At 35.6% G+C, this 21,004-nt stretch overlaps 1 protein-coding gene across 8 annotated transcripts in view; it reads left to right on the top strand.

Annotated features, from left to right (window-relative positions):
* Positions 1-20,801, top strand: part of RPS6KA6 (ribosomal protein S6 kinase A6) — a 137,041-nt gene extending 116,240 nt beyond the window's left edge. For 7 of the 8 annotated variants that reach the window (XM_074029307.1, XM_005594034.5, XM_005594037.5 and 4 more), the window contains 2 exons: positions 10,252-10,392; positions 10,955-20,801. In XM_074029307.1, coding sequence (XP_073885408.1) covers positions 10,252-10,392; positions 10,955-11,080 — 267 coding nt within the window. In that variant the 3' untranslated portion in view covers positions 11,081-20,801. The remainder of the gene's footprint in view (positions 1-10,251; positions 10,393-10,954) is intronic. The other variant, XM_005594038.5, reaches the window with a different exon arrangement.
* Positions 20,802-21,004: the final 203 nt, after the last annotated feature.

Genomic DNA, 21,004 nt, shown 5'->3' with positions numbered 1-21,004 from the left:
GCCACCATGCCCGGCTTTCAGTCTTTTTTTTTTTTTTATATATCTTCTCTATCTCTACTTAATTTTTGAACATCAGGAATACAGTTGTAGTAACTATTGAATATCCTTGTCTGCTAATTCTGGCATCTGTGTCAGTTCTGGGTCAGTTTTGATTGATTGTTTTCTTTCTCCTCATTTTTGTGCTTTTTGCCTGCCCACTAATTTTTGAGAAGACACCAAATGTGGAGAATTTTACCTTGGTGGGTGCTAGATACTTTTATATTCCTATAAGTATTCTATTTTCTTTCTTTATTTTTTATTTTATTTTATTTTTTTTTATTTTTGAGACGGAGTCTTGCTCTGTCGCCCAGGCTGGAGTGCAATGGCTGGATCTCGGCTCACTGCAAGCTCTGCCTCCCCGGTTCACGCCATTCTCCTGCCTCAGCCTCCCGAGTAGCTGGGACTACAGGCGCCTGCCACCATGCCTGGCTAATTTTTTGTATTTTTAGTAGAGATGGGGTTTCACCATGTTAGCCAGGGTGGTCTAGATCTCCTGACCTTGTGATCCGCCCGCCTCGGCCTCCCAAAGTGCTGGGATTACAGGCGTGAGCCACCACGCCCAGCTCTATTTTCTTAATGTCAAATGTGTTTTTCTTAAGATTTATTTTTAATTAACACATAAAAATTGTACATATTTATGAGGTATAGTGTGATGTTTCAATACATGTGTACATTAAATGATGATCAAATCAGGGTAATTAACTTATCCATCACCTTAAACATTTAGCATTTCTTTGTGATGAGAACATTCAAAAATCCTCTTTTTTAGCTGTTTTGAAATATATAATACAGTATTGTTAATTATATTTACTCTACTCTGCAATAGAACACCAGAACTTCTCCTGTCTGTAATTTTGTACCCATTCAGTAATCTCTCCCCATCCCTCCCTCAGCCCTAACCTCCTCAATCCCTAGTAACCACTGTTCTACTCTGTACCTCTATGAGATCAGCTTTTGTAAATTCCACAAATGAGTGGATCATGTGGTATTTGTATTTCTGTACCTGGCTTATTTTATTTAACATAATGTCTTCCAGGTTTATCTATAGTGCCACAAATGACAGCATTTCTTTTGGCCAATAGTATTTCATTGTTTGTATGTACCACATTTTATAATCCACTATCTGTTGGTGAACACATAGGTTGCTTTTATATCTTGTCTATTGTGAATCGTGCTGCAGTAAATATAGGAGTGCAGATATCTTTTCAATATACTGTTCTCATTTCGCTTGGGTAAACAGCCAGTAGTGGGACTGCTGGATCATATGTTAGTACTGTTTTTAATTTTTTGAGGGAACTCCATACAGTTTTCCATAGTGGCTGTACTAGTTTATGTTCCCACCAATAGTATAGCACATTTCCCAGTTCTTCACATCCATGGCAGCATTTGTCATTTTTGTACTAGCCATTCTAATTGGGGTGAGATAATATCCCATTATGGTTTTGATTTGTATTTCTGTGATAATTAGTGATATTGAGCATTTTTCCATATACCTATTGGATATTTGTATTTATTCTTTTGAAAAATGTCTATTTAGATTTTTTGACCATTTTTTAATCAAATTATGTATTTTTTTGCTATTAAGTTGTTTGAATGTTTCATATATTCTGGATATTAATCCCTTTTCAGATATATACTTTGCAAATATTTTCTACTATTCTATAGATTGTTTCTTTCCTCTGTTGATTATTTCCTTTGTTGGGCAGTAACTTTTTTGTTTGAGGTAATCCCATTTGTCTGTTTTTGCTTTTCTTGCCTGTATTTTTGAATTCTTACCCAAAAATTCTTATCCAGACCAATGTCATAAAGCATTTCCCCCATGTTTTCTTCTAGTAGTTTTATAGTTTCAGGTCTTACATTTAAGTGTTCAATCCATTTTGTGTTGATTTTTATATATGGTAAAAGATGGTGGTCTAGTTTTATTCTTCCACATATAGATGTCCAGTTTTCTTGGCACTGTCTATCGAAGAGACTGTCCTTTACCCATTGTGTGTTCCTGGTGCCTTTATTGAAAATCAGTTGGTTGTAAGAGCATCAATACATTTCTGTGTTGTTTGTTCTGTTCCATTCGTCTATATGTTTATTTTTATGCCAACACCATCCTGTTTTCGTTACTGTAGCTTTATAGAATACTTTGAAGTCAGTGTTATGCCTCCAGCTTTGTTCTTTTTGCTCAAAATGGCTTTGGCTATTTGGAGTCTTTTGTGCTTCCATACGAATTTTGTAATTGTTTTCTGTGTCTGTGAAGAATTCCATTGATACCTTGATAGAGATTGCACTGAATCTATAGATTGATTTGGGTAGTATAGATATATCAACAATATTAATTATTGCTATCCATGAAAATGGAATATTTTTCCATTTATTTGTATCCTCTTCTGTTTCTTCCATCAGTGTTTTATAGTTTTCATTGTAGAGATCATTCACATCCTTAGTTAAATTTATTCCTGTCTACTTTATTTTTTTGCAGCTCCTAAATGGAATTGCTCTCTCGATTTCTTTTTCAGACAGTTCGCTATTGTCATATAGAAATGCTAGTGATTTATGTATGTTGCTTTTGTATCCTGCAACTTTACTGCACTTTGTTTATTCTAACAATTTTTGGTTGCATCTTTAGGGTTTTCTATAAATAAGATAATGTCATCTGTAAACAGTAACAGTATTACTTCCTTCTTTCCAATTTGCATGCCCCTTACTTCTTTTGCCCAATTATTCTGGCTAGGACTTCCAGTACTATGCTGAATAAAAGTGGTAAAAGTGGGCATATTTGTCTTATTCCAGATCATACAGGAAAAGCTTTCAACCTCCCCCGATTCAGTATGATGTTACTTGTGGGTTTGTCATATGTGACCTTTATTATGTTGAGGTATGTTTCTTCTATACCTAATTTGTTTAATTTTTTTTTTATTATGAATGGATGTTGAATTTTATCAAATGCTTTTTCTGCATTTTAAATTTATCCTATGGAGTTTGTCCTTGATTCTGTTGATGTGATGTATTATGTGTATTCATTTGCATATGTTGAGCCATCCTTTTATTCCTGAGATAAATTATTCGTGATAATGTTGAATGATGTTTTTAATGTGCTGTTAAACTTAGTTTGCTGGTATTTTGTTGGGGATTTTTGCATCTATGTTCTTAAAGGCTATCGGCCTATAGTTTTTGTTGTTGTTATGTTCTTTCTGTCTGGTTAGAACAGTAGGGTTAATCTGGCTTCATACAATGAGTTTGGAAGGATTCTCTCCTCTTTAATTCTTTAGAATCGTTTGAAAAGGATTGGTATTTGTTCTTAAGTATTCATCAGTGAAGGCATCAGATAACGGAATTTGCATTGATGGGAGACTTTTTGTAACTGATTTAATCCTGCTACTTGTTATTGGTCTGTTCATATTTTCTATTTTATCGATTCGATTTTGATAGATTTTATTTATCCAGAAATGTATCAATTTCTTCTAGGTATTCCAATTTGTTGGCATATAGTTGTTTGTAATAGTCTCATAATTCTATTTCTGTGATATCATTGTAATGTCTTCTTTTCCATTGGATTTTATTTATTTCAATCATCTCTCTTTTTTCTTAGTCCCATTAAAGGTTGGTCAATTGTGTTTATCTTTTCATAAAACCAACTCTTTTTCATTTATCATTTGTTTTTTTCTCTATTTTGTTTATTTCTTCTGTGATGTTTATTATTTATTTTCTTCTAATTTTTGGTTTAGGTTGCTCTTCATTTTCCTGTGAGTATGCTTGAACTTTATTCTGGGCAGCAGTTAAGTTATTGGAAACAGTTTCATACTTTTGAGTCCTCCTTTTAAATTTTTTTAGGCAGGGCCAGACTAGTGTTTAGGGCTACTCACTATTTAGGCAAAATGCTTCGAAATACTCTGTAATATACTTCATGAATTATGATGTTTTCCATTTTGGCGAGTGGAAACAGGCAATACACCCCACCTCTGTGAGTCCTGATTTTCATCCAATCCTTTCAGATAGTTCTTTCCAAGGTCTTGGGTTGTTTCCTCACATGTCTTTATTAGTAGTAATCTGCTAGATACTTTAGTGAGACCTTTTATAGAGCCTTGTAATTCTCTCTCTCTGCTCCTCTCATCCCTTTCATACCCTGTCCTGCTAACTATGTCTGCCTTGGTCTCCCCTGAGTCTCAGTTCTATCTCCTCAGCTCAAACCAACCAGGCTTCACCTGAGTTTCCCTTACCTGCACAGCAGCTAGAAAACTCTCTCAGGTTGGTAAGCAGAAGCAATCACAATGCTAACCGGATTGTTTCCCACTGTTAGGAATCACTTTCTTTTATTACCTAACATCTGATAACCTGAAAACTATTGACATATTCTATATTTTATGTTCTTTTTTTAATTGGTTGTTTTGGGCAGATAGGTACATCCAGTCCTTGGCATTTCATCTTGCCCAGAAGAAGAAATCCTCGGACTATTGAAATTTTATCATTTTTCCTATAACCATTTAGGTTTGTTTCATTGAAATCTTGGTTATCTTCTTTTTAGTATTAATTGTCCATTTATTTTTGCACATTTTTCCCCAGTATGGCTTTTGATTGGTTGCCCTAGTCCCTTACATGGTTTCAACCAATTACATTATTCTTCAGAATCTGATAGTACTACTTAGAGTCTTTAGTTTCACTGCTTCTGCGATTGATGAAACATTTGCATACAATGATTTTGTTTCTATATTAGAACAGTTTTTTTTTTTTTTTAATTTTACTTTAAGTTCTGGGATACATGTGCAGAATGTGCAGATTTGTTATGTAGGTATACATGTGCCATGGTGGTTTGTTGCACCTAGCAACCCGTCATCTAGGCTTTAAGCCCTGCAAGCATTAGGTATTTGTCCTAATGCTCTCCCCCACCCGTCTCCCTCCCCTTGCCTCTAACCCCTGATAGGCTGCAGTTTGTGATGTTCCCCTCCCCGTGTCCATATGTTCTCATTGTTCAACTCCCACTTATGAGTGAGAATACCCACTGTTTGGTTTTCTGTTCCTGCGTTAGCTTGCTGAGAATGATGGTTTCCATCTTCATCCATGTGCCTGCAAAGGACATGATGGCTGCATAATATTCCATGTTGTATATATGCCATCTATTCTTTATCCAGTCTGTCATCGATGGGCATTTGGGTTGGTTCCAAGTTTGTACTATTGTAAATAGTGCTGCAATAAACATACATGTGCATGTGTCTTTATACAAGAATGATTTATAATCTTTGGGTATATACCCAGTAATGGGATTGCTTGGTCAAATGGTATTTCTGGTTCTAGATCCTTGAGGAATTGCCACACTGTCTTCCACAATGGTTGAACTAATTTACACTCCCACCAACAGTGTAAAAGCATTCCTGTTTCTCCACATCCTCGCCAGCATCTGTTCTTTCCTGACTTTTTAATGACTGCCACTCTAACTGGCATGAGATGGTATCTCATTGTGGTTTCAATTTGCATTTCTCTAATAACCAGTGATGGTGAGCTTTTTTTCATATGTTTTTGGCCACATAAATGTCTTCTTTTGAGAAGTGTCTGTTCATATCCTTTGCCCACTTTTTGATGGGGTGGTTTTCTTCTTCTAAATTTGTTTAAGTTTCTTGTAGATTGTGGATATTAGACCTTTGTCAGATGGATAGATGGCAAAAATTTTAGCCCCTTCTGTAGGTTGCCTGTTCATGCCGATGATAGTTTCTTTTGCTGTGCAAAAGCTCTTTAATTACATCCCATTTTTCAAATTTGGCTTCTGTTGCAAGTACTTTTGGTGTTTTAGTCATAAAGTCTTTGCCCATGCCTGTGTCCTTAATGGTATAACCCAGGTTTTCTTGTAGGGCTTTTATGGTTTTAGGTTTTATATTTAAGTCTTTAATCCATCTTGAGTTAATTTTTATATAAGGTATAAGGAAGGGGTCCAATTTCTGTTTTCTAAATATGGCTAGCCAGTTTTCCCAGCACCATTTGTTAAATAGGGACTCCTTTTCCCATTGCTTATTTTTGTCAGGTTTGTCAAAAATCAAATGGTTGTAGATGTTTGGTGTTATTTCTGAGGTCTCTGTTCTGTTCCATTGGTCTATATATCTGTTTTGGTACCAGCACCATGCTGTTTTGGTTACTGTAGCCTTGTAGTATAGTTTGAAATCAGGTAGCCTGATGCCTCCAGATTTATTCTTTTTGCTTAGGATTGTTTTGGCTATAGGGTCTCTTTTTTGGTTCCATATGAAACTTAAATTAGTATTTTCTAATTCTGCAAAGAAAGTCAGTGGTAGCTTGATGAGGATAGCATTGAATGTATAAATTACTTTGGGCACTATGGCCATTTTCACGATATTGATTCTTCCTATCCATGAGCATGGAATGTTTTTCCATTTGTTTGTGTCCTCTAATTTCTTTGAGCAGTGGTTTGTGGTTCTCCTTGAAGAGGTCCTTCATATCCCTTGTAAGTTGTATTCCTTTATTCACTTTATAGCAATTGTGAATGGGAGTTTACTTACGATTTGGCTCTCTGCTTGTCTATTATTGGTGTATAGGAATGTTTGTGGGTTTTGCACATTGATTTTGTATCCTGAGACTTTGCTGAAGTTGCTTATCAGCTTAAAGAGTTTTTAGGCAGAGACGATGGGGTTTTCTAAATATACAATTATGTGATTTGTGAACAGAGACAATTTGACTTCCTCTCTTCCTATTTGAATACCTTTATTTCTTTTTCTTGCCTGATTTCCCTGGCCAGAACTTCCAATACTATGTTGAATAGGAATGATGAGAGAGGGCATCCTTGTCTTGTGTCGGTATTCAGTGGGAATGCTTCCAGCTTTTTCCCATTCAATATGATATTGGCTATGCGTTTGTCATAAATAGCTCTTACTATTTCTAGGTATGTTTCATCAATACTTAGTTTATTGAGAGTTTTTAGCATGAAGTGGTGTTGAATTTTATTGAAGGCCTTTTTTGCATCTATTGAGATAATCGTGGTTTTTGTCATTGGTTCTGTTTATGGAAAGCATTTAGCCCATTTACATTAAAGATTAATATTGTTATGTGTGAATTTGATCCTGTCATCATGATGCCAGCTGGTTATTTTATACATTAGTTGTTGCAGTTTCCTCATATTGTCATTGGTCTTTATATTTTGGTGTGTTTTTACAGTGGCTGGTACCAGCTTTTCCTTTCCATATTTAATGCTTCCTTCAGGAACTCTTTTAAGCAGACCTGGTGGTGACAAAATCTCATAGCATTTGCTTGTCTGGAAAGGATTTTATTTCTCCTTTGCTTATGAAGCTTAGTTTGACTGTATATGAAATTTTGGTTTGAAAATTCTTTTCTTTAAGAATGTTGAATATTGGCCCTCACTGTCTTCAGGCTTGTAGGGTTTCTGCAGAGAGATCTACTGTTAGTCTGATGAGCTTCCCTTTGTAGGTTAACCCGACCTTTCTCTCAGGCTACCCTTAACATTTTTTCCTTTGTTTCAAACTTGAAGTAGCTGATGATTATGTGTCCTGGGATTGCTCTTCTCAAGGAGTATCTTAGTGGTGTTCTCTGTATTTCCTGAATTTGAATGTTGGCCTGTCTCGCTAGGTTGGGGAAGTTCTCCTTGATGATATCCTGAATTGTGTTTTCCAACTTGGTTCCATTCTCCCCACCATTACTTTCAGGTACATCAGTCAATCGTAGATTTGGTCTTTTCACATAGTCTCATATTTGTTGGAGGCTTTGTTCGTTCCTTTTAATTATTTTTTCTCTAATCTTCACGTTTTGTTTCATTAATTTGATTTTCAATCTCTGATATCATTTCTTCCACTTGATCGATTCAACTAGATCCATTCAACTATCCATACTTGTGAATGCTTCACGAAGTTCTCATGCTGTTTTTCAGCTCCATCAGGTCATTTATGTTCCTCTCTAGACTGATTATTCTAGTTAGCAGTTCCTGTAACCTTTTATCAAGTTTCTTACCTTCCTGGGATTGGGTTAGAACATGCTCCTTTAGCTCAGAGGACTTTATTACCACCCACCTTCTGAAGCCTACTTCTGTCAATTCATCAGTATCATTCTCTGTCCAGTTTTATGCCCTTGCTGGAGAGGAGTTGCGGTCATTTGGAGGAAAATAGGAATTCTGTTTTTTGGAATTTTCAGCGTTTTTGTGCTGGTTTTTCCTCATTTTTGTGGATTTTTCTGTCTTTGATGTTTGAGGCTAATGACTTTTGAATGGAGTTTTTGTGTGGGGGTTCTTTTTGTTGATGTTGATGTTGTTGCTTTCTGTTTGTTAGTTTTTCTTCTAACAGTCTGGCCCCTCTTCTGCAAGTCTGCTGCAGCTTTCTGGAGGTCCACTCCAGCCCCTGTTCACCTGGTTATCACCAGTGGAGGCTGCAGAACAGCAAAGATTGCTTCCTACTCCTTCCTCTGGAAGCTTCGTCCCAGAGTGGCACCAGCCTGATGCCAGCTGGTGCTCTCCTGTATGATGTGTCTGTTGATCCCCTGTTGGGAGGTCTCTCCCAGTCAGGAGGCACAGGGGTCAGGGACCCACTTTAGGAGGCAGTCTGTCCCTTAGCAGAGCTAGAGCGCTGTGCTGGGAGAATCCTCCTTGTCAGGATCAGCTGCTCTCTTCAGAGCCGAGGGGCAGGAAAGTTTAAGTCTGCTGAAGCTGCGCCCACAGTTGCCCCTTCCCCCAGGTGCTCTGTCCCAGGGAAAAGGGGGTTTTATCTATAAGCCCCTGACTGGGGCTGCTGCCTTTCAGAGATGCCCTGCCCAGAGAGGAGGAATTTAGAGAGGCAATCTGGTCACAGCCGCTTTGCTGCGCTGTGGTGAATTCTGCCCAGTCCAAACCTCCTGGCCCCCTTAGTATTGTCAGGGGAAAACCGCCTACTCAAGCCTCGGTAATGGTGGACACCTCTCCCCCCACCAAATTCAGTTGTCCCAGTTTGACTTCAGACTGCTGTGCTGGCAGTAAGAATGTCAAGCCAGTGGTTCTTAGCTTGCTGGGCTCCGTGGGAGTGGGACCCACTGAGCGAGACCACTTGGCTCCCTGGCTTCGGCCCCATTTCCAGAGGAGTGAATGGTTCTGTCTCGCTGGGATTCCAGGCACTACTGGGGTATGAAAAAAAAAAAATGCAGCTAGCTCAGTGTTTGCCCAAACAGTTGCCCCGTATTGTCCTTGAAACCCAGGGCCCTGGTGGTGTAGGCACACCAGGAAATCTCCTGATTTGTGGATTGCAAAAACCGTGGGAAAAGCATAGTATCTGGGCTGGGTAGCACAGTCCTTCAAGGCTTTGCTTGGCTAAGGGAGAGAGGTCCCCTGGCTCCTTGCATTTCTCGTGTGGGGCAATGCTCCCACCCTACTTCTGCTCACCCTCTGTGGGTTGGACCCACTGGCTAACCAGTCCCAATGAGATGAACTGGGTACCTCAGTTGTAAATGGAAAAATCACCCACCTTCTGTGTTAGTCTCGCTGGGAGCTGCAGACCAGAGCTGTTATTTGGCCATCTTGCCAGATTCTCCGAAAATGCTTCTTAAGGAGTTTACTTCTCATTTCTCTAAAAGACACTTTGGAGAGACAGTTTATTTAAAAGTATTACATCTCTTAATATACTGAAAACTTCCTGTGTGGTTGTATTAAATTTACAACTTTTTTTGTTACAACAGAGATAACATAAGCAAACTCACACTTACTCTGATGAAAAACTTACAATGCTCTGAGCACTGCTATGATAGAAGCCAGTTGCTAACATTGGATTTATGGTTTGCTTTCTTAATATGTTATATAGTAAGCCACCATTTATTGAATGGATTAACTACATGGGGCCCTCCCTTCTGTGTTTTATCTGTGTACACGTACCCTTACACCTTGGGGTCCAGCTTAACAGCAAAGTTCAGTAGCTGCTGTCTCCTGCTGAACATTTAGCATATTCCAGGATAACTTCTGCCATTTTACGTTTTCCTCCTCCCTCATTAATCACACATCTAATTCCACAGATTTGGCATCTTCCGATTTAAAAGTGTTGTATAGGGATTTAATATATATTGAAAAATCTCTCTCAAGATTCTCTTGAGAGTTAACTGTGTAGAGTATAGATTTTACTTTGCATAAATGTAGGTAAAATAAATAGATCGCAAGGCTATCGATGCTGTCACATTTTCAGTAAATGTAAAATTATATGTATGTATGTATATGTGTGTGTATATGTATATACACACACGCTTTTTTAAATTTTAATTTAGGATTTGCTTTCCCATATGCTTCATATGGACCCACGTCAGCGGTATACTACTGAACAAATATTAAAGCACCCATGGATAACTCACAGAGACCAGTTGCCAAATGATCAGCCAAAGAGAAATGATGTGTCACATGTTGTTAAGGTAAAACAAACATACTTTTATGTGCCTTCAAAATATCAGATACATAATAAACCCATTGTGTGCCACTTGCTAATGATACTTAAATAATTCCTTAAAATATCTTTATTTTTTAAAGATAGATTTTTTTATATTAACAACCATGTGCTTTTCTTAGCTTACTTTACCACTGCCTTTCAGATGAAACAATAAAAATTTCTTGATTGTACCCGCCTTGCTTTTGAGAGATGCTGGAATTAGGATTGGGCTAAATGCAAGTTTCATATTGAAACAAAAGATTGCTGTTCTTAATTTATAACTGTTCATGAAACCATTCCTATATCTATATACATTGAACCAAGGTTTTAAATATTAGTGTTTTAACAATTTTTTGTAAAATGCATAGTTATTGAAATGAAAAACATACAAGTAATATTGATTCATCAGTGCACAGATCTAGTATATTCAATTATTTTCCTAGGAAAAGACATTTTGTTCTAGATGTATGTCTCATAATATCATGTGAATGGTTTTTTTTTAACTCCAGAATTTGTACTTAGTTTGTGACATTTTCTCATTACTTTAGGGAGCAATGGTTGCAACATACTCTGCCCTGACTCACAAGACCTTTCAACCAGTCCTAGAGCCTGTAGCTGCTTCAAGCTTAGCCCAGCGACGGAGCATGAAAAAGCGAACATCAACTGGCCTGTAAGATTTGTGGTGTTCCTAGGCCAAACTGGATGAAGATGAAATTAAATGTGTGGCTTTTTTCCTAATCTTATCAAAGGCATCGTTTTCTGCTTAATTACTTGAATATTAAGTAATATTAAATCCCCATTTTTAGGGGAAGTGAGATTTAAAAAACCATGCACAGGTCCACAATATTCATACTCTGTGTTTGCAGTAGTGTTCAAGTGTTTATTTAAGCATATAATTGGTGTCCACCAGGTCCTCACAACTTCTCTGCACACTAGCTTCTAAAATTCCTTTCAAATAAAGTTACTTTAATATTTTTTTCTTGTTTCATACAATTATGGTTTGGGGTGTCATTACCAACAATCAGTATATATATATATAGTAGTATAATGACAAGCAATGTTAGTATTTTTTAACATCAGATCCTGAATGATAGACTTTTTTAAAAAAAGAAAAACAATAAAAACATATTATAAAAGCTAGTTATTCTGTAAAACCAAAGGACTCCATTCATTTGACTCACTGTACTAAAATGTAAACATAGTGGTTTGGTGCCAGAGCAAAATACATTTGTGCTAATATATGAATTCTTGATATAGTTGGTGCCAAAGTTTTTATAGAAGAATTACATCTCAGATAATGTGTGCAGGCAGATCTGTATATTATCCATAAGTGGCCTCATTTAGAAATAAAGGTTTTTATAAGGCTTCTGTAAATTTTACATCACATGGAAATTTAGTACAAGTGAAGCTTTTTTTTTTTTTCCAAAGGCTTTATACTGTTGGTGTAATCTTATAAATAGGTCATAGTTAAGCCTTTGAAAATAAAGTATGTGGTGTTGACACTATCCTGGTGTTATATAAACCGACTTTCAAGTTAACCAATTGGATTTAATCATCATCTATCCCCTTTATAAATGAACTACACTGTTGTTTTTCTGACTTCGATGTGCTTTGAAGTACAGTGTAGCATATTATTCTACCTTGAATCCTATGATAATACAGTTGACATCTTACTGTAGTGGACTTGTGCATATAGCACACATGATATAGTATATTGTATTACAGTAAATTTTAGACAATGCTACTTAATCATTTTACTTCATAAAGATAAACTAACATTTTAAATATGAATAATAATAATGGTCTACATAAAATTTGAGCACATTTCAAAATCATATTTATAAAAAAAACTGGCCAAATTGGTCTTATTTAATGTATAATTCAGAACCACTGTGTAGTATGTATTCTTTTCTCTAAATGATGAAATGCTAAAGAATAATTTCACGTTGTTGAAGAAAATACCATTACTACAACAACAGCAGCAGCAACTACTACTACTACTACTACTACTACTACTACTACTACTACTACTACTGCTGACAGAAAGAATTCATGAATGTAAACTGGAGGATATCACAGTTTTCTTTAGTGAATATAAGTGAACTACTTGTGTGCGTTAGGTGTACTATTTGCTATGTATTTTACTTTGCTTCATTCAGAGAGAAAGTTGATTACTGAGTGCTGAATTATACAATTTAGACTAGGAAACTTGTAACTTTGGTATTTAATAAAAGAAACTATACATATTCTCTTTGTAATGTAAATAATCTATACCCCATGCACAAAGATCTTTTTCCTGGGTGTGATATATAAAAGTATGTATTCTTATTTTGAGGTATCTTTTGGAAATAATTGAAAGAGATTAAAGAACAATTTATGCCACATGAAAAATAATTACTTAGAAGTAGGTATCATGTCTTATGGCTTTTTATGTTCCATTTGGCTTTTTTTTTCTCATTTGCTTTATTACTATATGTACTTGCATGTAACAGTTTGTATGTATATATTCTGACTTATTTTCCTTCTGTCATTATTTTGTGCTGTTATACCTTCTTCCTATCAGAATTGATACGTCAAACTCAGAGGTGTGAATTTGGTGTTGAAGTTTTCAGGACAGAGCTACTATTTCCATCGATGTATTTTAAGTAATAAAATTAGGGGAAGTGAAATTGGAAAATGAAAAATGATTACAAAATAACTTCCAAGTTTTCTATAATCAATGGCTTTAAAAAGTAGACAGTCTTAATTAATTTTAAATTAGCTTGCTCAGAAAGATCATGCCATACAGTCCTATCATAAAAGGAACACTATAAGAATTAAACAATGAACAGCATGATTTCTGATCACCCAGTGAGGATCGACAGTGTATAAAAGACACAGATATGCTACTGGATGTACCCGATAATTGTTTGAGGGTTTTCTACTGAAAAACTCAAATATGCTAGCTTAACAACAGTAGTAGGGGGAAACCTTATTATATGGGAAAGCTTCAAAATATACTGCAATTTTGTAGAAGGAGCCCAGGTAAGGATGCCTAATCCTGTCCAGTTTGGCTAGAATTCTATAGCCAAAAATGCAGATTTGAACATTTTTTGATGGGCCTTCTATCAATGCTTAACTAGTAAAAACACATCTTTTCTATAAGACTTTAGAATACTGTGGTTTCTAATGGGTTCTTGAATAATTATTTTGCGTTGTGTTTTTCTAGTTAATGGTTTTTGGTAGTATTTAATGATAGCACAGTTTGGGGTTTTATTGTTCTTGAAGGGGGAGGATATTGAATTTGTTTTTCTTAGAGAAAACATCAGGTTTGCTCAAATAGACTAACAACCTGTTGTCCTTAAGCACATACTACCAGGAATAAACTCAGGAAACAATTTTCAAGAAAATTAGAATGCAGTGCTGGTGATGGGGATTTTTGTGGGGGGAAAAAAATGGTTTCAAGTCCTTTCACAAAGATCAAACTTCAGCCTATTTTGTTAGACTCAGCAATGTCTAAACATTGTTTTTTGTAATTTATTGTCATTGGTAATTCAACACAATAAAGCAGTTTTGATAGCACCTGTGTTTGGCTCAAAGGGATTCCATATGTTTAGGCAACCCACAACCTTAAGAACAGATGCTTGGTATTTATAATGTCTGCCCATTGGAACAACATGTTAAAATAGTGCCCAGAGAAACTTGCATACAGATTGACTAGTATTTTCTAGATAGAAGTCTTTCATATATGAAGAAGGAAAACAACCATTTATATTGACCCGAAGGCCCACGAGAAAACTTAGGCTTTAAAGTAGGCAAACCATATTTGTGGTATTCTGTACATTCTCTTTCTGCTGGCTTTCCAGCCCCTTCATGCTATCCATCCTCCCTGAGCACCTCACGGCAACACTCCATCAACGAAGTTTACCCTATCCCCAGAAAGATTCTGTGTGGTTGTGGTCATTACTCCTTGTTCCTTACTCTTCCTCTTCCCCAAATCAGGATATCCATTCTCTCAGAACAGATATTTCCAGCTAAAAAGTTGAAAGGAAAACTATCCTATTAAATTAATTTACATTTTTCTGTCAGTGGCTAATAGTTAATTGGCATTTTTAAGGAAGTTGTGCATTAATCAAGTTTCTAGTTGCTGGATCTTCAGGCAATCTAACAAGGTGAGAATAATTTTAAATTCAGTTCTTATCAGGGAAGATATTTTTGGGGAAAGGAACAGTGTGTCCCAGGGTCAGAGTATCTAATAAACTGTTTCTTTTTTTTTTTTTTTTTTTTTTTGCACAATTTCCTTCCTACTTCCTTTCTACTTCTCAAACTACCTTTTCTCTTAAAATCTTTTAAGCTTTTTAATCACAATTAATGAACTTCTATGATAAAGTGATGTGGAGGTAGACAGAGATTGGTGGTTATTTCTGCATATGTTGTTTTTAAATCCATAGTTTTGTGTTATTTCTCACAGTACATGACCTATATAGCATAAGAAGTTTTATTCCCCCCAACTGCCATCCCATTCCTGTTATAAAGAAAAAAAAAGCACAGAAAGATTGAATCCAAATTAATCATGGAGTCCAAATTTTTCTAGATCCCTTTTCCAGATTTTAGGACCTAGAAATCCTTTAAGTCACAATACTATTTCAAAATAAAAATGCAAACCATATTAAATATATATTGGCCAACTGCAATTAAACTTCTTCAAAACATTTTTGTTTTACATTTCAAAGCTTATTCAGGCATTTTTGGCATGTACCTCAAGATCAATGATTGTTGAAATTAGCAGAATAAATCAATAGTGGGCTATTTGCCTTTTTATGTGGGAATATAGTGGCATTGATAGTGATTATTCACAACATATACTAATGGATGCACTGTTCCTGGTTTTAGTCTTACAGTATAGTGAATTCCATCATATACTTTGAATAAAATGTTATGCTTGATCACCTAAAATTCAGTTTGGTTGCTAATACATAAGAGAGAAAGGAAATATACTTGAAGATATTAAATTATAGACATAAGTTTCTTTGAAATATTTAGAAAAACATAAAAGTACTTTTAGAATATGGAAATCCAAGCTTACATTATATTGGCAAATTATGTATGTTTCAATTATTCACTAAATAAATTTTAGCTAAATGCTTACAAATATATATATATATATATATGTAATTGCCAAGTTAGGGTTTGCTTTGTATTCGCATTTCTAAACGCTGGGCAATAGAGCTTCTGTGGATGACTGTTTTGCTGTAATTCCAACTGTCTAGTTATGGGAACTAACTTATTCTTCAAAAGATATTAAGCATCTAATTTTAGGTGGACAATTATAGAGAATGTACTAACTGCATTCGTTTCTTAAAAATTGTCAAAATGTTACCAATTAGGTTATTTACTTTTATGTTTCCTATGAACTAATATTGCTCAGGTCACTTTTTCTTTCTCTTTCCAAATTCATTCTCTCTGAAGTTGCTACCATTTATAACAAATATGTAGGTTTGCTTTTTAGTATGATAAAATTATTTTTAGCAGCAGGAAAGCAGTCTATCAAGAAACAGCCGGCCGGGCACAGTGGCTCATGCCTGTAATCCCAGCACTTTGGGAGGCTGAGGCGGTGGATCACCTGAGGTCAGGGGAATTTGAGACTAGCCTGACCAACATGTAGAAACCCCGTCTCTACTAAAAATACAAAATTAGCTGGGGGTAGTGGTGCATGCCTGTAATCCCAGCTACTCGGGAGGCTGAGACAGGAGAATCATTTGAACCCAGGAGGCAGAGGTTGCAGTGAGCCAGGATTGCGCCAATTTCACTCCAGCCTGGGCAACAAGAGTGAAACTCCGTCTCAAAAAAAAAAAAAAAAAAAAAAAAAAAAAGAAACAGCGATTTAAAAAGTTACACATGAAACCTTAAATATCCAAATGCCAGCATGGTTTGTAAGTTAGAATTTATCTTGCATTAAATTCCGTAGTACAAAAAAGGGAGAAGGTGATTTTTCTGTTTGATTAAAAAAAAAAAAAAAACAGGAAGTACTGTTGGTAGTGGAGAGTTACATAGGCTTTATGAAGCGACCACAGTTTGCCGTAGCCACATTTTTAAAAAATTAGTTTGCCAACACGTCCCAAGCACTTTTGAATTCCTAAACTTATTTCTGATATTATATAGTATATATATATACACACTATATATATACACACTATATATACACACACTGACATTTCATTGCATTTCTGAAGACTGAAATGGCATTAAATAAAAGTTGTGTGTAAATTTGATTTACATGTACTTAAAAGCTGCAGTTAAACAATCCCCAATGTTCAAAAACTATTTTATTTTTCTGACTATATTATGAATTTTATGTTACCATTTATTTTATTAATGTTTTCTTTAAACCATTGGGTTTTTTGACATTAAAGTTTTCATTTATTATACTACATTTTTTATCATGTAAGACCAAATCCAGTAGTGCATTTTACAATGTTTTTTTTCTCACAATGCTGCTAAAGAAATGGCTATCATTCTGAATTTACAACATGCCAAAGAAGGCATAGAAGTTATATTTATTTTTGTTCTTGTCAAAACTGTGAGCAACAATTATCAAGATGTGTTAAATTACTGGCATTCTCTGGGTACTAAATAAAAAGGCTGCAACTTTCTAACATTTTTACCATTGACCTTGCTTGATCATTTTTGGATATAAAATTTTGTGTCTGCTTTTATTAAACACATAACATCTAATTGCAGAATTCATTGGAAATGATATACCTTGTTCAGGGGCCAGATGTAACAGGTGTTTCAGGATATTGGTTTTTTATGCCTATACGCTGATATGTCCTAAACTCTAGTATTTTTCCCACTTTTCTAATATTCTCATAAGGCAAGGAAATTCAATAAAATGAACATTAAAGCTTACAGTATTTTTAGGACTTATCAGGAAAATGCATTTGTTTGCAAGTTAAATAAGGTGACAACCTTTTCTACACCAAAAAAAAAAAAAAAAAAAAAAAATAGCCTAAAGATTGGCAAAAATTTTTAAAGCTCAGAATCAAGTAGAGTAACAGAAATTTATGAAAAAAGTCACATGTGTATGCCATGTTAATTTATAACAGCTGTACATATACACAGAAATTTTATTTCATATGCGGGTCAAAAATGCGTTTGGAGCCTGGTGATTGAGAGTGCCATGTACTTCTGCTTCTCTCAATCAACTTCTTAAGGTAAACAGGACTGACACTAGGCCAACTTTGGTAAGTGCAAAAATTGCTTTCCTACTGGCCACCTCTTTTTAATCTCTTTTCTGCTTTTGCTATGTCTTCCATCTCACAACCCCTTAATAAAATATCTGATCACCATTTATACCTAATAGTTTAAGAAACTTATTCTTACAAAAGTATGACTACATTCTGCAGTTTTATTTTAAGCATTAGCTACCAAAATAGGTAATGCAATTTTTTGGTCAATGAGACCCTTAAATAATTTAGGTTTACCAAACTAAGCATGATACAGGGTTTTTGTTTGTTTGTTTGTTTGTTTTTTCTTTTTTTTTTCTTTTTTTTTTTTTTTTTTGAGACCGAGTCTCCGTCTGCCGCCCAGGCTGGAGTGCAGTGGCGCGATCTTGGCTCGCTGCAAGCTCTGCCTCCCGGGTTCACATCATCCTGCTTCAGCCTCCCGAGTAGCTGGGACTACAGGCGCCCACCACCACGCCCGGCTATTTATTTATTTATTTATTTATTTATTTATTTATTTATTTGTATTTTTTAGTGGAGACAGGTTTTCACCACGTTAGCCAGGATGGTTAACTTTGAGGTACCCTCAAAGTACCTCAAAGTGAGAGATAGAAGTATCAGACCACAATTTGCTTCTCCCATGATTCCCCACGTGTCCTCTTGAACAAACAGATTGAAACTGCTGGGGACATATTTCTGAAGATGGAGTTTACATTCTTTTACTATTGGCTTCTTCTAGAACTAGAACCTACTCTACCCAAGCACAAAACAACCTATTTGTAGGTCTGTTATTTCCTCATCCCTCTGGCCCACCTCCATGCCTAAGCATAGGTTAGAACCCAGGTTTTGCCTTTTTCTTTCCTTTTGCTTTAAGACTCTCAGATACATTTGGTATATTTTCCGAATGTAGGTACGGTGATCTCCACTTTTTTTTTTTTTTTTTTAAAGAAAGTATTGTAAAGTACACCACCATATGTGACATCTCTGATTGTTCCATTTCTGACAGAAATACTTTGCTAATAGATGCATTTTTTTTTTTTTTTTACTGAACAAATGTGTATTCTGTTTCTGTGCCAGACACTGATTTTATTCTCTTTCTAAAAGAGATTTAAGGTTGTTTATGGTAACAGCCTTATATACAATAAGGTTGCTAAAGTGAAACATAAAATCATGAAAATTAAAGGAAAAACAAAAAGTATGCCAAGAGCCAGGGATAATAAGGAATTTACTTGAACATTAATTTAACTCTGAGCTTCCTGACAGGAAAGGCAAGAAGAGAAATTTAGCAGGTTACATAATTATGTGAGAGGAAGAATGCTAATTCTTCAACAGATACTTTTTGCTGATATTAAGATTTTTAAAGCATTTAACAAAGAAGAACCTTATACAAGGGGCATGGAACTGGATAATGTCTTTAACCATGATTTTGCAACAAATCCATTAGGACTTTTTTGGTTGCAAGTACTAGTTCCATAGCTGAACTGGTTTAAAAAGCATAGGGGATTACTGGCGGATTCATATCTTAGTCAAAATCATGGGGACATTTTCTTCTCCATCTCTCAGATCTGTTTTCAATTTGGCTGGCCCATTCTCAGGCATTACAATGGCAAGATGGAAATAGCAGGTCAAAACTTTACCTCCCCTCTCATGTGTAGCTCCTCGGGGTTGAGTCAACACTGAAGAAATAATTGAACTGAAAGGGGGGAAAGGGGTGATCCCTCTGAAGGAAAGTAATGCATTGTAACCAGAATAAGGGCAAATAGGTGGTGGATAGCAAACTAAATTTCCGATTCTCTTTTTGGCTACTCAGTGTCCTTCCCATATGTACAATTTTTAAATGCCTATGCCTACATATAATGCATATACCACCATTACCCAAAAAGAATACCTGAATTATGATCCATCTCTGTAATGTAACTTCAGAACAAAGAACTAGGTGATTTATAGTTCCCTCAGGGAGGGATGATGGCTGACTTATAGATAAGTTTTGTTGTAGTTTCTCTTCAGTATCATTGTGTTTTCCATTTGAAATTTAGTTGGGTTTATTTGTTTACATTTAATTTCAGTTTTAGCCCCATTTTTCTATTCTTACTGATTTGTTTTTTTGAATATGTAGAAGATATTAACATATTTTCAAAAGTAAAAACCATACAGAAAGGTATACTCCTGTCACTTTCTTCTTTGTCTTCCCCACCCCATTTTCCCACACTCCTTGTAGGTAACCAACTTCATTGTTTTGGGGTTCATGCTTTATGTGTTAATCCAAAGATAAGCAAATGTATATGTATACTTCCTTATACATTTCAAAAGCTGCATAGTACTTCATTGTGTATATGTGCTATAGTTTATCCAACCAAACTCCTGTGCTTTGACAGGTAATTTCCAGTATTTCACAATTACAAATAATGCTGCAATAAATAACCTTATGTGTATACATTTTCATACTGCTGATGTATCATTTTAAGAAATTTCTGAAATTGAGATTGCTCTATTGGAGAATAAGTACATATGTAATTTTGTTAGCTATTGCCAAAATCCCCTCCATAAATATTATGCCATTTTATATCTTTCCCAACAGTATATGAGAGCACCTGATTTTCCCTAGCCTCACCAACAGAGTGCATAGACAGACTTTGATATTTTTGCCAACTTGCAGAGTAAGAAATGGCACCTCATTGTAGTTTTAGTTTGTATTTTTCTTATTATGAGTGAGATTGAGTATGTTTTCATATTTTTGTGTCTATAAGATGTGGCACCGTTCACAGTAGCAAGGAGTTGGAGCCAGCCCAAATGTCCATCAATGATAGAATGGAATAAGAGGGTATGGCTCATGTTCACCATGGAATACTATGCAGCCATGAGAGGAAATGAGTTCGTGTCCTTTGCAGGGACGTGGATGAAGCTGGAAACCATGATTCTCAGCAAACTATCACAGGATCAGAAAACCAAACACCACATGTTCTCACTCCTGAGTGGGAGTTGAACAGTGAGAACACATGGACACAGGGAGCCTGTTGGGGGGATGGGGGCTAGGGGAGCGATAACATTAGGAGAAATACCTAATGTAGGTGACGGGTTGGTGGGTGAAGTGAACCACCATGGCACGTGTATACCTATGTAACAAAACTTCACGTTCTGCACATGTAACCCAGAACTTAAAGTATAAATTAAAAAAAAGATTTTGGTCTCTTTTCCTCAACTTTGAGAAGTCTTTTCTGTAAATTAGGGCTGTTAACCATTTATCTCTGATATATGTTGCAAATTTGTTCTCACAGATTTGTCATTTTTTTTTACTTATGGTACTTTTACATGCAAATTTTTCAAACTTGTTTTATGTAATCAAAACCATATTTTTATTTTATTCTATCCGGATTTTTACTCATAGTTAGAAAGCTT

Source organism: Macaca fascicularis, chromosome X (genome assembly GCF_037993035.2).
Source record: "Macaca fascicularis isolate 582-1 chromosome X, T2T-MFA8v1.1".
Classification (NCBI taxonomy): Eukaryota; Metazoa; Chordata; class Mammalia; order Primates; family Cercopithecidae; genus Macaca; species Macaca fascicularis.
This window is presented reverse-complemented; position numbering and strand designations above follow the sequence as displayed.